Genomic DNA, 16,777 nt, shown 5'->3' with positions numbered 1-16,777 from the left:
TTGGTTTTGCATCTCTAGCCTGGTTTTATGAGACTTAAGATAATGGTTGTGGACTTTAAACAGCCCTGCCTCAGTGAACCCTTGCCTGTTTGTTACTCATTAGTTTTTCCTCCAACTGTTTTGCAGGCGAGGGGTGATGACATCACCGAGCCCCCAGCTGAGCACCTCCTCCGCTCCTGTGTCAGCACAGCCAGCATGAAGGTCAAAAACATGAAGAAGTAGGTGCTTGAACTGAGCGGTTCCTGCCTGTTTTTAGTTCAGTGAAGTGATGACCCGTAAAACAGTGGCATGGGCAGAAATACAGCTTCCCTGATCCCGTTTACACTTGATTTCCTCTTTAGCTTACTTCCACTTGTCTTCATCACTGTGTGTTGAATGCTGATGACTTACTATTCTGTCTTTTAGGCTCACGTTCTCTCGAGGTCACTTTCCCAGGCTGGCAGAGTGTGCACATTTCCACTACGAGACCGTGGATTTTGGCAACGTCCAGGTGAGCTCTGAAATGAAAGCACTTGGGTGGCCTTAAGCAGCAGAGAGCTGCCATGTTTTGTGATTCTGTTTTTGACTTGGAGACAGTTTCTCTGCACTGTATTCCTTCATGAAATATACTTTGTTTTCCTCTATAAATCCTCATCTCAGCTGTTGGACAGTCATTTCCAAAAATGTGGGAATTTGATTTGACACAAATAAACATTTTCTTTATACGTGTAGTTAATCAATACATATAAAACACAGAGACAGCTAAAGACTCATTGATTCTTTCAGTTTATTTAGACTCCAGTTTATTGAACCAAGCCAAAAGCCACCTCCACTTAAATACAAGTTCATAATTACCCACAACCCCTTAATTTCCACACTGTGCCTCAAGCAGTCCTCCGATGTTGATATTGGTTTGATATCAGCAATAACAATCAGGGAAATCTGCTGCATCTGTAGAGTTGAGCACGACTGTGAGTTGTTAGCAATCAGCTGGACTGGAGTTTATATAAGGTGGGTTTCATTTGCTGTGGGAATGGGACTCAGAAGGTTCTGAATCTGCACCATATGCTGACCTTCTTTAACGATTGAGTTTGACTGTGAATGTGTAAATGGTTGATCCTAGTACTTATTTTATTATTTATGATGAACACCTCCCTTCTAGTTTTGTAGTGTCCACGTAATTATAATTTGGGTTCTGATTTTATCAATCATTTTGATAGATTTATTGGGTGCTGTTGGAGAGCAATCCACCCTGTCACCGTTTAGAGAGCAGAGGCCTGTCTTTTATTTGATATGCAATTTTGTTAACTAGTTCACCCATGACCGACCCTATCAAAAACAAATAATGGTATATTGATAACACACACAGACAGGATGTCCGTTAACTAGTCCATTGAGTTTACAAGCTCATAATGAGTCAGTGAAGTAGATCTTATGCACTTTTCCTCACGCTTGTACTTAATTCTTTAATAGAATATTTAAGGACAATATGTTAATCTCATGATAGTGGGAATGGTTTTGCTGTAAAACATAATCAGTAGGATGGAGCACCACTGGTGTTTTGGTCAAACTGGTGTCCATTTTAACCAATGACTGACTTCTGAGTGCATCCAGTTCTAGAGGGTTTAGTAAGTTTTATTATGATTTAATATGTTTAAAGTTAAGGGTGCCATCTCTTTCAAAGAGAAATAACACTGTTTAACAGTTATTGATAATTCGTAATAGCTCAGGGTGTGAATTATTGTCATCTACTCTTTTATAGCAAAACAATATTGATACATGACCGACAGACAAATGGTTAGGTTTAAACATTTATTTATCAAACAAGTTAATATTTATACAAACTACACTAAAGAGTGCAATAACAGAGCACTGCACAAATTTATGGCTGTCCCTTGAATCGTTGCAGACTGTTGGTTTGTTTATCATTTAGTTTCTCCACTCCAATGGACACATTCAGAATTATTATTTTGAAATTGCATTGTAGATGGCATAAAACAAAGCAACTTATTCTATTTTCCTTTTCTAATTTTACTGTTGGTAACTGGTTGTTTGAAAAACAAATGTGCATTTAATGTTTCATGCTTTACTTTTCAAACCAAGTAGCCTACACCAGAGCAGAATTTTTTCATAAGTGTGTGTTGCTCCCCCTGGCGGGGAATGGAGGTATGACAGGTGGGGTGCGACAAATTTTCAGCAACTTTCAATTTCATGCCAATATTCTTAAAAACCTTTCTTCATTGATAATATAGATCATTAACACTAAACCAAAAGCCAACACAATGCCTAAAAATGTAGCAGAAATTATAATTAGACTGCATAAGATATGGATTGGGAACAAAATGTGGAACAATAAACAATCTTGCTTTAAGCTGACTTAAAAGATTTATTAACTTTTTAGTTTTCTTAAGATTTTTGTCACAGATTGCAAACAATATTTGGTTATTGTTGACTGCTACACTTTTACATTTGTTTCTTATGCAGGTGATTAGTTTTGTTTTATTAACGAAATATGTTGGTCGCATTATGAAACATTATATTACCTGTTAGTTCATTTCATCTGTGCACTGAATTTCTTTTTTTGTTTTCTTAAGTGTTTTGGCACAGATTGCAAATAACGTTTCATTATTTCCTCCATTTTTAAATGTGTTTTTCATGCATGGGATTAGTTTGAATTCATCTTTGACTTTGGCAATGGGTTCAGGTGGGGCTTGAAAGGTTCACCTTCGTTCAAAGCGGGAAAGACCCAAAGCATTTTGAGAACCACTGCAGTAAAGTGAACACAGCTCGCCCTTTTATGTTTAGAGATACGTTTACCCTGATTAACCTTGCTGTAGTTTAGTGTTCCTACCAGCAGATGACGTTACTGTGTTTCCACCGCTAATGGTTGTTTTATCAGTGGAGCAGGGCAGGCATGTGGTTGGATACTCCTGAGATGCAGTTGAGCGGATAAAGTAGGCAATAATAGAGATTTAGCAGAACGTTGTCATATTGTGGGGAGGATGTCCTGCTGTTGTCTTCTGGGATTCATCCATACAGGAGGGTGATACGCTTGACCTTGAAATGCTCCACAAGGAGAAATAAATCTGAGCTGATGTTACAGGGTTATGGGTAAATAAAAGCATTTGTCAGAGGATCATTCCCTTTTCAATAGTGAAATGTCAACGTAAGAACATTTCAGACTGTGGGAGCAAGCATTGAATATGTTGGTCATGTTGTCTTTATTCAGAGAAACCCCAAGGAGAGGAGACTGCCTGTGTCTGTATCTGACTCCCACTACCCTTTCCTCTCATCTCACCTTCAGAGTGGAACGAAAGATCATTTTAGTGAAGTGCAGACACTGCTGTGTGATGGATGAGCCAGAGCATTGTGTGCTGCTTTAGCTGACTTTTCTGGCAAACCCCTCCTTTTGTCACCGGAGAAAGCCGGTACGGTTAAGAGGGAAGAGAGAGAGGGGGGAGGGTGATGGAGAACGCAGTACAGGAGTAGGAGGAGGGACGCAGAAAGGATAGTGACGACACACAGCAGGAAGCATCCTCCTCATATTTTCTGCTTTCAATGAAGCTGGATGGAGCGCGTGGTGATCCAAAGTGCTGCTAATACGCTTTAATGGTGCGTCATACCAGGGGAAGACAAGCAGGCAAGTTGGAAACCTTTGTTTGTATTTCTGTCCTCTAACTGGACGTGGGTCTGTGGAGACGCTCACTGAGCTCCAACGATGCAGCTGCACACAAAGGAGGAGCAACATCCTCCATGCCGGGAAATGGTGATCTGAGATATCTTAGTGGCAGGTAATGATAAACACGTGGATGACTTTACATCTTTTTTGAAGGAAAAAAAAAACAAAAACATAATGCAGGTTTTGTGTTGGATTAGGATGTTACAGTTCTACAGGATTTACTACTTTGACTCTATGCTTCATGTAGGATTTATGCCCTGAGTTTAAACAAATCTTTATTTTTTGTTTTTATTTATTTGGTAACACTTTACTTGGAAGTTTTCTGACATTACACTGTCATTAGCATGAATAAGGTGTCATGAAGGCTGTCATTGAGTGTTGTTCGCTGAATTATGACACCTTTGGACGTATGTAGGCATTTTTTGGGGTTAGGTGGGATCTAGTGGGGTTAGGTAGGGTTAGTGTTAGGGGTTAGGGTATTTTAGGGTTAGGGTGATGAACCTTATTGATGCTAATGAATAAAATAGAATATAATCATTTTATTGTCATTGCACAAGTGCAACAAAATTTCACATGCCCCTCTCGACAACATTCAACTTCAATCATAAAAACGTAAGATACTGTATGGTAAAAGTCTGTCGGAATAAATAGTTCAACAGCATAAAAGTGCATGGGTATAAAATATTACAAAAAATACAGTATTTTCATTTTTCATGTATTAGTAGTGATGCTGGTGTATATGGTGTGTGTTGATTATTTAGAGAGTGGATGGCTTTTGGGAAGATGATGATATGTCAGCAGCATAATGTCAGCCTTCATGTCTAAAACGTCAAGCGTTACCATTTATTTTAACTTTTTTTATTTCTTTGTTCTTTGGCCTCTAAACTGGCTCTAATTTGTCATTCAGCTGTTTGCTTGTGACTGATATTCTAAATAAATCTTTTCCATACATCGTGACTTATTTAACAAAACAAACTCCTCCAGTATAAAATGTGTCACTCAGTTTGCCCTATTAGTTTTCTATAGCGCTAACTAGGTCCCAGCGTGTCGTGAGACTGTGGATCCAGATGAGTTTCCAACTGTTATAAATACCCTGAACTTCCCTTGGTATCTGCTGCCTTTGAAGTTGCCCCGGCAGTAACATCCATCTGCAAATTCCCCGACTCCTGTTTTGATCTTCTCAGTTTGAGTGTATGAAATATTGGTGAGGAGGAAAGATACATCGTCTCTGTTTTTGCTTCTTAGCATATAATCTATTATACATTTGCTTCTGGAGGAAATGTATAATAATAACAAAGTGGGAATGAACTGGATAGATGTCTGGTGTCGAATGAAATACACTTTTATTCACCAGGATGAATAAAGACGCTGATGTTTCACTTAGTCCTGCATGGTTTGTTCAGGTGTTTGCACAGCTTTTTACTCTGTTAGTGCTGTTACTTTCCATTTTTCATAAAAGGTCTTCACACACAATGTTGCACTGGGTCACATCTTACTCATCAATTTTAAATGATGACGAGCTTTTTCAATTGCCTCCCCTCTTTTCTCTCCTTAGCTGACCTTTGCAGAGGAGCAGAGTGAAGCACTGAAGGCGGGTCTGGACTCCAAAGAGCTGATCTTCCTGGTCCAGGTCACTTGTCAGGTAACATCATGTTCTGTATATAAGATTGATCAATTTTATTTATTTTTTTACCTCAGCTAAGCATTGTTATTGCATTAGATGTGGAAAAGTTAGAAAATAAAGTGCTTAAAGGTAATTTAATGTTTGAGATTACTACGGCGCAGGAAAACGTTTTTAGAAAAATGATGATTTCTGGTGGACCAGAAGCATAAGGTTGTGTTCAGGGACTTTAAAATCAAACCGCGGGAAAATACCAGCAATAAATATATTTATATAACTAAGAGAGTGAGACGGATGGTCTTGATACAGAAGGAAAGAAGAAACAGATTGTTAGCCATCCACCAGCAACATGACTATAGATAAGTGTGTCACATGGAACCTCAAATGAAATATTTGTTAATTTTGTTTTTTTGGGTCCTTTTGACATTTTTTTTGTTATTTTGTGTGTTTTGTCATTGATTTGTTAATTTAATTTTTTCATTTCAAATGCTTTTGTGGTCTTTTTTTGTGTGTGTGAGTCATTTTTGTGTGTGTGTGTTTGGAGTTATGTATTTTTTGTTTGTTTTGGGTCTTTTCCCTTGGTTTTTTGTATTTTGTGGTTATTTAGTGGTTTTTGTTCTCATTGTGTGCGTTGTTATGAGTAATAGGTAATGTGAGGGTTGGCAAGTCACATCCTGATTTGTCTCAGGCATTGTTGTTATGATTTTTTTCCCTTGTATAAATGTGCATGTATAAATATAATTGGTCGTGATATGAGGGACAGAAGCTATTGTTGCATAAATGCAGTCAGGCTTCTGTCAAACTACCTAAATGCAGCTGTTGCTAAAGATATGTTGCTTAGCTTTACTAGTTTGACTGCGGTGCCAATTAATATTATTTTGTAAGAAAAAAAAAAATGAAAATGAAATCATTATTATGATTTGATTTTTTTTTTTTTTTAAGTTATTCACTGAAGCTGCTTTGTATATTAGAGTCGAAACTGGCTGGTGAGGAGATCCTATGAAGACTTTCGTGTGCTGGATAAACATCTGCATTTGTGTATTTATGACCGCCGTTACTCCCAGCTCACAGAACTGCCTCGATACAACACATTAAAGGACAACACTGAGGTAGCGATGCTGCTCTTTTCAATGACTTTTCACAGATTGTGTGTCGACCTTGTGGCTTGTTTTTCCCTGATGTATTTTTGTTCTGTGCTTCTCATTAGTCTGTAGCCACAATGTTGGCCAACTACCTGTCCCGCTTCTCTGCCATCGCTGACAACAAGATCAACTGCGGTCCTGTGCTCACATGGATGGAGGTATCGGCGTTTCAACAGCACAGTTTTTTTTAAATAACATAACACCACACATATATCAACAAATAAAACATTAAAAGGATGATCATCCAAAGCCATATAAACTAAAGCGTCAGCATTTCCACAGACAAGAAAAAAGCCTAACCGTGCTTTGAACAAGGTTGAACAGGGTTGGTCAGAATTCAGGAAAAGATCATTTAGTGTCGTCTTTATGGTGACATTGCTCTTTTTTGCATTGTATTTAATGTCAAAGTCTAATCCATACTGAGAGCAAACCCTTAACAACTGCTGCATCCCAGCACTGTACGGACATAAAATCACCAAATCGTTAAGTCTGACGTCAAAATTAGTATGTAGTGCGTTCACATTAGATAGTATGGAAAGATTGAGTTTGTAAAATCGTCCTGGGACCGGCTTCAAGCTAAAAGTCAAACATAAAATAAAAGCGTCTTTTCTGGTCTTTGATTAGTTTTTAACACTTTTGTAAAAAGGGCTCTTGTTTTGAAGTTAGTCAGTTGCACAATGGCTAGTCTCCGAAAATCTCAGAAATGTCGACATGAAATGTGTTTTCCGTGAGTTTTATGGATAAAATGAGCACATCTTGATGTTCTACTTGGTCACTTTCTCACTTATAATGCTTTCAGAACTTTCAAAAGTGGCGAATCAGCAGAGAGGTTGAAAATGCATCTTGGGAAACTTGGAAGTATACTTCAATGGGAATGGTCACCATACTAATCATACTTATAGTATATAGTAGACAGTATATACTCATTGAGTTTGTAGTGCATAGTGTGCCATTTCAAACAGACATTTTCTTTTTTGCCACTTATGTTTCTCTGCTGTGTTTGTTTCTAGATTGACAACAAGGGGAACCATCTTCTTGTAACTGAAGAATCCTCGATCAACGTCCCTGCCATCGCTGCGGCCCACGTCACAAAGCGCTACATCGCCCAGGCCACAGACGAGCTTACCTTTGAGGTAAGCTTTAAAGAACAATAGTAAAGACTAAATCCAGCAATTGGTTGTTCTCATTCTGCTGTGATCACACTTAGGTTGGAGACATCGTGTCAGTCATCGACATGCCTCCTAAAGAAGACACTGGCTGGTGGAGAGGAAAACATGGCTTTCAGGTGAAAGCCCTCACTCTATATACTGTACATTATATTTCCTTTCATGCATTTATTTATTTGAAATGGGACATTACATATTAATCAATGTGTCAGCAAAAAGCGTCAACATTAATATGCCGGAGTTAGCACAATGGCTAAATTTCATCCTTTGTCCTGAGACAGGTAAACATGTGATATTATAACATAGAAAACAAAAATATTCAACGAACAGTTAAGCAACATGGCACAATGAGACTAAACATGATACTAAATATACTATTTACAATAAAAAACAGGAGTTGAAAGCCCCAAACAAAAAAGTGCAATAGTATCTATGGGTGCATAATTGGTTTGTTTTCAACCAATTTTTGAGAACTGCTGTTAGATTATTGTTTCTGATGTTGTGTATTCCATAATGTTGTGTCTCTAATAGACGCCAAATTTAGTCCGGCACCTTTGTACCACAGTCTCCTCTAGTTAAAGCAGAACTAAGTAAGTTTCACTTAGTGCTCCCCCTAAAGGTCCCTTTTGGTTATGTCACTGTCGCAAACACTCCACCCCACACTGAAATACATCAGTCTGTGTGTACTGAATGAATATAATATATAAGTTTCACTTTTTTGAATGGAATTACTGAAATAAATCAACTTTTTCATGATATTCTAATTATATGACCAGCACCTGTATAAGCCTTCACTAATTCTTATTTGTTTAAAATTTGATTAAGTTTAGTAAGATTTGAAATTTTCTTTGTATGATCTCTGAAAGTTAAATTTGTATTACTCCAATTTACTTAAATTGTTGAACTACATGTATTGTATGAACTGGTATCCTGATAAAGATAAGAGGAAAACGGGGATTCATGGATGAATATTTATATTTCTGAACCTTTCTTCACGCTAACGCAGCAGCTCTGAGCTGAACTATTGAAATTTCTCTCTTAATCATCTCAACGCCCTCATTTCTCTCCTTATAGGTTGGTTTCTTCCCCTGTGATTGTGTGGAGTTAATAAATGACAAGATTCCACCCAGTGTTCAAAGCTCAGTGCCAAAACCAGGTACTTCTTCTTTCTGTGTGTCTGTACTTTTACTTTGCTAATGAGTGACATGCCTTTGAATTGACTGGTTGTTTTGTGTGGTAATCAGTGTGTAAGAAGCATGGGAAACTAGTCACATTCCTGAGGTCGTTTATGAAGTCCCGACCGCCACCGCAGAAGCTCCGTCAGCGCGGGATCCTCAGAGAGCGAGTGTTCGGCTGTGACCTCGGGGAACATCTTCACAACTCCGGACACGAAGGTTCATAAAACAACCAAATTCTTTCCTTTACATAAAGTTGTCATTTTAGTCCAAAATACAAGAAAATACAAATTTGAAGTGGATTTTATTGAGTTTTCTTGAATAATTCTATCATGTTTCATCCTCTGTTGTGCTTCTTTATCGACGACAGATGTTGCATTATGTAATTCTAACATTTTTTTATTATACGGCTGAGATTTTTTAGCTCTTCTGGTGCTAAATGTGCCAGCAGCTGATTGTAGTAACAGCATCGCATTGAAATCTCTTCAACGTCTGTAGATTATTGGGTTATGATTTATAATTTCTACTTTTGAGTGTGATAGGATCTTTGACCCTACTGACCCATTAATACAGTTTAAATACCTCTTTTCACTCACTCGACAAAAATTTAGACTTTTTTCCACACTTGTTTATTCAAATATTCTTGACTCCTTTATGATTTAATAAATGTGAGTGAAGTACAGCAATAGTCAGTGCAGATTTGTTATATTTTAGAATGATGTCACTTGATGTACATTATGCTGTTTTCTAAGCATAAAACTGAGTTGGGACCATTGCTGAGAGTTTTTCGTCTCCTTCAGTCCCACAGGTTGTTAAGAGTTGTGCTGAGTTCATAGAGAAGCACGGAGTGGTGGACGGGATCTACAGACTATCAGGAATCTCATCCAACATTCAGAAGCTGAGGTTGGTGCTTGTGTATCACATTGAAAAGAAACCAAACATGACACGGGAGTGACCTTTGCTTCAAGCTTTTTAACTTTTTCCAAACACCTGAGTATTTGGTGACTGCCTGTCGGTGTGTTTAGGGTCACTGCTTTTATTGAAACTTCACAGAGACTTTATCTCAGCCCTGTCCTCTTTGTAGGGCTGCAAAACAGATTAAGGTGTTGGAGTTTATTTAAAGTTGATTTAAATTACAATGGATTTGTTTAAAAACTTAAATTTCATGTAGATCACGGGTGTCTAACTCATTTTAGTTCAGGGGCCAGTTTGATCTAAAGTGGGCTGCAGATAAATTATAAGTAACGTATGTAAAGTAGCGACAATATCCAAGCAGTAGGTGTCAAATATCAGGATCTTTTCTATTAATATCCTTCATTTTGTGACCAATTATTTGATTAAAATGGCGGTATTTTTGAAAAATGGAGAGTTCTATCAACAATTTCCCATTAAGAACTGCCATGATGTGATATTAGCATTAGCCACTGCACATATTGTAGAGTAATTGAATTTCTATATTTGGAGCGGTTGAGATATCTACCACTGAATTAGGTGCTTTCTGTCATTTTTACGCTCTCTGGATTTGGTGTTATAGAATATTCTATTTTTTTTTAACACCATTATGAACTGTTCAGCTCAGTTTGCTCAAGATAAACATGTGAAACTAGGATCCAGGTTCGACTCCTGGTTGGGGCAGAAATAAACCACAGCAATGACCGACTGGGATGATGCCTTAAGTATTTGATGCGCTATGTTTAACCTGATACAGCCTAATGTACTATACTTGACATTACAGTAAAACTCTTCAAAACCTCTGAAATTTGTAAATAATAGGTCAAAGAAGGCTTTACTGGGTCAAATACTTTATGAATTAGCAACATCTGTCAATAGTCTGAAGTAAAAAATAATTTTTAACGCTGACGAATGGACACTGATGGAGATCTATGCTCATTTTCTCTTTTCTTTCCGTTTGTTCCCAGACACGAGTTTGACTCTGAACAGATCCCAGAGTTGGGCAGAGATGTTTTCAGACAGGACATCCACTCAGTGGGATCCCTTTGCAAACTGTACTTCAGGGAGCTGCCCAACCCTCTGCTCACCTACCAACTCTACGACAGATTCTCGGTAAGGGGGGGAGACGTGGTGCTGAAGCAGCAAATATGCTTCGAATAGCTGTAGGGGTGGGACTGGAGCTGGACTTGGTATGGTATGGTATGTCAGGAAATGGGAAGCGAGAGGGGATAAAAAAGTAAGAGAAAACTAAACGAGGTCACTGCATTTATTTAGAGATTTTGAGCAGCAGCAGTAGCAGCAGGAGGGGATGTGCAGTGTGCACTTGACAAAGGAATAGTAGATTAAAGGAGCTGAAACACTGGCTGCTCTGAATGTTCAGCCTCTGCTGTGTTTATCAGGACTGCACTGATGTTCTTCCTCCTCTGTGTCCTCACAGGACGCAGTGTCTGCAGCCACAGATGAGGAAAGGCTCGTCAAAATCCACAATGTCATCCAGCAGCTGCCTCCGCCTCATTACAGGTCAGATTTACAGCCCACTGCTGCCTCCTGGTGGTCTCAAATATATTTATGTTTTTTTTTTTTTTTTTTAATAAATAGCTTATTTACCAATACATTCCTTCAATAATTAACAAAAATAATTTGTAACAGACAACACAGACATTTTTCAGTTATAATTAGCTTTTCAATTATCCATGTTCAATTTCTTTCAATTACGATTACAGTGACCAACATTTTTCCCCAATTACAAATATGATTATTGTTTTTTCCCTGAAAGTTTATTACAATTGTTCTCAATTATTAAAGTTGAATTACCTCACAATTACTGAGTCTGAAATTAATCACCCCATAAAACTTAACCTTCCTCTTGTGTTAGCTTTCTGTTAGCGTCTCTTGTGATACTGGGTCAGTTTTGACCGATGTCTTAAATCAAAATGAAAATTAAACAAAATATTATTATTTCTCATTTAATATGGTTTTTATCTAAAGTTTTGCATTATATTAGATTATAATTGGCTGATTTTATAGAATTTTCATGCCAATTATATCTAAACTCAATTACAATTCAATTATGATTACACCCCTGACACACAATCTTTAATTTTTTAAGGTTATTTTTTCAACATCTAAAGTTTGCTTTACTAGTCTTTACCAAATAATTTTTGGGGCTGAGGCTTGTTGTTTCCATTCTGCCTTGTTTATTGTCAATGATAAATTGATTCCCAAAAGGTTTTCTGATTCCACATTTTCTTTTAGTCAAAATATATTTGTCAATAAATGGCTTAAATTGCTTGTCAGACTTGTACTGTCTCTACACCTCTGACTGCACATCAATCCATCCCTCCAACTCCATAATAAAGTTTGCAGACGACACAACAGTGGTAGGACTCATCTTAGGTGATGATGAGATCCATCATCTGACTCTGTGGTGTTCTGCAATCTGACTCTCAACATAAACAAAACCAAAGAACTCATGGAACTCATAGATTTCAGATAAAGCAGAGCTGACCATCTCCATAAATGATGACTGTGTTGAAATAGTGCAGAGCTACAAATTCCTAGTCACACATTATGGACACATTCTCCTGGACCACAAACACAACATCCACAGTCAAAAAGGCCCAGCAACGCCTCCATTTCCTCCGGATCCCGAAAAGAAACATCTGTAAAAACATGATGGTAGCTTTCTACCGTTCTGCCAACGAGAGTATCTTAATATATAGCATCTTAACATATACATGGTACGCAGCCTGCTCAGCTGCAGACAAATCACTACAGAAGACAGTAAAAACAGCAGAAAAAAAATAATTGGCTGTCCTCTTCCCTCACTTCAGGACATTGCAAACAACCGATACCACAGACATCATCAGAGACACATTTCATCATCAAATGTTCACCCTTCTGCCCTCAGGGAGGCGATACAGGACAATCAGATCACGTACCACCAGACTCATCAACAGTTTCTTCCCAAAAGCCATCCATTCACTAAACAATAAACACACCAGCATCACTGCTAATAAAATGGAAAATTAAATACTGTCTCTTTCTGAATTTGTGTATTTTTTTATTTTACAACATGCACTTTTAAACTGATGAACCTTTTGTTCTGACACACTTTTACATGACCTTATGTTGTTTTTATGATAACTGTTTCTGTCCTGGCTTGAATCTTTTAAGTGTTTTGATTCTGATTAAGAATGTTTACTCTGATGCTGCAGGACCCTTGAGTTCCTCATGAGACACCTCTCCCGTCTCGCCACCTTCAGCTCCTCCACCAGCATGCACACCAAGAACCTCGCCATTGTTTGGGCGCCGAACCTCCTCAGGTGGCCGCCACTCTTCTACCGTAACAGTATATTGTGACCCCCATCAGAGGAGCGGCTGTGTGAAATGAGCTGTGTTATTGTCTGAATGCGTTTCAGGTCCAAACAGATCGAGTCGGCCTGTTTCAGTGGCACAGCTGCTTTCATGGAGGTGCGCATCCAATCTGTGGTTGTGGAATTCATCCTTAACAATACAGAGGCTCTTTTCAGTGCCAAACTGAACGCCATCATCAGGGAAAGCACTGGTATGTCATTGAACGAGTAAAACTATAGATATTTTATTTTACATTCTTTTAGTTCCTAATGTCTTGTTTTTTAAACCGCTTTAGGGAATAACACTTTGTCCAGACCCAAGTCGTTGATGATCTGCTCCCCATCCACCAAGTTACTGTCTTTGGAGGAGGCCCAAGCACGTACTCAGGCCCAGCTGAGCTCCCCAGCCACCACCCCCGGCTACAGCCAAAGTGATTACATCGAGGTCGGGGAGGGCCCCGGAGCTCTGCAAGGAAAGTTCCACACAGTCATAGAACTCCCCATGGAAAGGTTTGTTTATGAAACAGCATTGTGTCTATTAAGCATCACGTTTTTCATGCTTAGGGTCGCCTGGAAATAAAATGTGGTCACCTGAAATATATATGATCTAGTAATATATATATATATAAAACTGATTATGATTATATTTTTAAATAAAAAAAACTTACTTTTTTTTTATTTTAAATGTAATTTTAATTTAATAAATTTGTTTGGTTTTTTATAAACTTGATTTATCTATTTTGCACAATTAAAAAACAATACATAATATCACAGAAATAGATATACAGTACAGGAAGAGGCAGAAAACTCAAAGAGCTAAAATAATGATCCTCAAATATAAATTTAGTTAAAATAAAATGCAGTATAAAATTATCTGAGCTGGTGCTTATTGTTACTTTGTGCTATAATACTGGCTACTCTGTATTTGTAACACAGTATAAGAAATATAATTTAAAAAAAAAACAAATGTAGGGGGAAAAATGATCTGGTGTCAGCAGAAATTTGTGATTTAAAAATTGGGTGATGACGAGAAAAAGTTTGGGAACCACTGTTCTAAGCAATGTTTATCATATACAAAAATCATAATAAATAATAAAAATCTTTGGAGTTTTATGTTCAATCACATTTAATCATATCTCAACGTTTCTAATCCCTAGCTCTAATAAATAGCATTCCTCTTTTTACATTTCATCCATTTGATTGGAGCAGTTGTCACTTCTGCTTTGTGACTTTGAATCCAGTTATCCTGACATTGTCCAGGGTTCCTACCATTCAAATTAATGTTGGAATAATTAATGGAATTAATAAATGTGTCTTGCATTTAAAGAGCAAAAGTAATTCCATTAAATTTTACTTTTTAAAATCTTTTGAGTTCCGCTGTGACACTTTAATTACAAAGGTTTGATAAGTCCCTTGTGTGAAAATGAGTCATTGACCATTTCTTCTGCAAAACGCTTTTCTCTGCAGCTAGCAACATTAATTTGATTTTAATTTCCGATATCATTAAGTTAACAATAGGAAAAAGTGAAAAGTCTCCAGAGGTAAACCATTCTTTCATTGACAGATTTATTTATTTTTAGGTTTTCAGCAGCAACTTTATATTTTATTCAATCTGACTATGATTCATACATTGCATGCATTTATGTTTATGTCTACATTTACTAACATCACTTTTTAGATCACGAGAAAACTTGCCATGTCTGCGTTGCAGCGTCAAGCGGCCTCCTGCTAAGGCTAAGAAGTCTCCGGTGGGAAACTGGTTCTCTTTTTTCCACTTGAGCAAATCCAACTCCATGTCCAAACGCAAACTGAAGAGACATCCCAGTGAGCCCAACGAAATAAAGAGCATTGCACTGCCAGGTCAGTCTTCTGCTGCTGCTGCTGCGGCTGCTTTTAGGGTTGCATTTTTTTTCACTCCACGAATAGCAAACAAGATGTAAGAATTACTAGTTTCTCAAGGAACGTTTTTTGCAGGTGGAAGAGGAGATAGCGGCACTTTGCGCTCCACCAAAAGTGAGGAATCTCTCACATCTTTGCACAATTTAGGAGGTAAGTATTAATATTCTTTGTTTTGTTTTTGTTTTTTTTTGTGTTTTAAACCCCTGAATAAGCTAATTTAAATATATTGGTAATACTTTACTTGGTTTCATACATAAGGCTGACATTATGCTGTTATTATCTGTCATTAGCATGAATAAGGTGTCATAAAGGGTGTCATTAAGTGTTGTTCACTAAATTATGACACCTTTGGAGCTATGTTGACATTTGTTGGGTTAGGTAGAGGGATCTAATGGGGTTAGGTTAGGGTTAGCGCAGCATAGGCAACTGGCAGCCCGGGGACCACATCTAATTTTGTGCGGACCCCAAAACAAATATTAGTATTTTAAGAAGTTGGAAGGTATTTAAAGCCTGACATAAACAAAATAACTCCCAAAATACACAAAACAAAGACAGACACAAAACACATTACAGAACAGCTCCAAAGACACACACTGTCAACAAAAATACAGTGACCCCATAAATGCACAAATTGACAAAGAAACTGCAGAAAATGACAGAAAAATACACATAATTACAACAAGAACACAAGATGTCTAGAAACAAAAAAACACCACCACAAAGAAACTCATTTCCCCCCCCCCTCGTGTTAATGCTCAGATTGGTCATTATTCTAAATTCTAAACATAAATGCGTATAATGTGGCTCTCAGGTCAGATACAATCACATTATTGTGGCCCCCGCTGTGATACAGTTGCAAGGGTTACGAACGACACTTAATGACAGTCTTCATGACATCTTATTCATGCTAATGACAGGTGTCATATCATAATAATGTCATTCTTATGTATAAAACTTCAAGTAACGTGTTACCAAATATTTTAGTTTGCTAAAGGATAAGATAAAAAGTATGTCTCTTGCTTGTGTTTTTATTCTTCTAGGGGAAAATCCCAGTTACCATCCCGTCAGACCTCGGTCCACCAGTGAGGCTGTTTCTGCTGTGAGCAGAGCCGACGTACAAAGCAGCAGAACGAAAGAAGGCTACACAACTCCTCTCAGCAATGCTCCTAATGGTGTTGACCGTGTGCGCTCCCCGCCATGTGTTTCACCCCAACACCAGGAGGACGATCTGGACCTTTCTCCACCAGCAGCAGGGATCTCTACATTAGACTTTGATCCCATGTCTTTTCAGTGCAGCCCAACCTCAGCGACCCCGGGACCACAACGCAGCAAAGACGCAAACAAATGGAGAAAAAACGCCGGCTGTTCGAGTGAATCGGATCCCATCTCGTCGCCGAACAACATCAGCTGTTTCCAGTCTCCGGAAATCAGTCCCGTTGTTGACGAAAGCGGGAAAGTAACTACCTCCAACCAAATGTCTCCCCAAAGACGGAAACAGTTTAAGACACAAGCAGATGTTCAGTCTGCATTCGACGCTCTTCCGTCTCCCCTGGCAGATAAATATGAGGGTTCAGTGACAGATGGAAAAGTGCTCAGAGCATCGAACGCACGCGGAAACACACAAACGGGGAGCCAGGCATCAGCCGTTACAGACATCAGCCCATCTGCACAGAATCTGCCTGATCCAGGTCAGTGCCTCTCACTGATAGCATTCATTATGTAATCCAGTGGTTCTCAACCTTTTCAGCCCGCGACCCTCAAAAGAAAGGTGCCAGAGACCAGGGACCCCCACTGTACCTGAAGATGGTT

General features: G+C 38.3%; 1 protein-coding gene across 2 annotated transcripts in view; it reads left to right on the top strand.

Annotated features, from left to right (window-relative positions):
* arhgap32a (Rho GTPase activating protein 32a) overlaps positions 1 to 16,777 on the top strand; it is a 34,473-nt gene that overhangs the window by 13,654 nt on the left and 4,042 nt on the right. The window contains exons 4-21 of one of the 2 annotated variants that reach the window (XM_028464503.1): positions 127 to 218; positions 406 to 490; positions 5,214 to 5,300; positions 6,251 to 6,388; positions 6,487 to 6,579; positions 7,432 to 7,554; positions 7,629 to 7,706; positions 8,662 to 8,743; positions 8,832 to 8,981; positions 9,563 to 9,665; positions 10,682 to 10,826; positions 11,152 to 11,234; positions 12,932 to 13,039; positions 13,136 to 13,281; positions 13,366 to 13,579; positions 14,781 to 14,929; positions 15,044 to 15,118; positions 16,009 to 16,656. In XM_028464503.1, the coding sequence (XP_028320304.1) occupies positions 127 to 218; positions 406 to 490; positions 5,214 to 5,300; positions 6,251 to 6,388; positions 6,487 to 6,579; positions 7,432 to 7,554; positions 7,629 to 7,706; positions 8,662 to 8,743; positions 8,832 to 8,981; positions 9,563 to 9,665; positions 10,682 to 10,826; positions 11,152 to 11,234; positions 12,932 to 13,039; positions 13,136 to 13,281; positions 13,366 to 13,579; positions 14,781 to 14,929; positions 15,044 to 15,118; positions 16,009 to 16,656 (2,599 nt within the window). Of the gene's footprint in view, positions 1 to 126; positions 219 to 405; positions 491 to 5,213; positions 5,301 to 6,250; positions 6,389 to 6,486; positions 6,580 to 7,431; positions 7,555 to 7,628; positions 7,707 to 8,661; positions 8,744 to 8,831; positions 8,982 to 9,562; positions 9,666 to 10,681; positions 10,827 to 11,151; positions 11,235 to 12,931; positions 13,040 to 13,135; positions 13,282 to 13,365; positions 13,580 to 14,747; positions 14,930 to 15,043; positions 15,119 to 16,008; positions 16,657 to 16,777 lie in introns of both variants that reach the window. The other variant, XM_028464502.1, reaches the window with a different exon arrangement.

The sequence above is a fragment of the Gouania willdenowi genome, chromosome 13 (genome assembly GCF_900634775.1).
Source record: "Gouania willdenowi chromosome 13, fGouWil2.1, whole genome shotgun sequence".
Classification (NCBI taxonomy): Eukaryota; Metazoa; Chordata; class Actinopteri; order Blenniiformes; family Gobiesocidae; genus Gouania; species Gouania willdenowi.
This window is presented reverse-complemented; position numbering and strand designations above follow the sequence as displayed.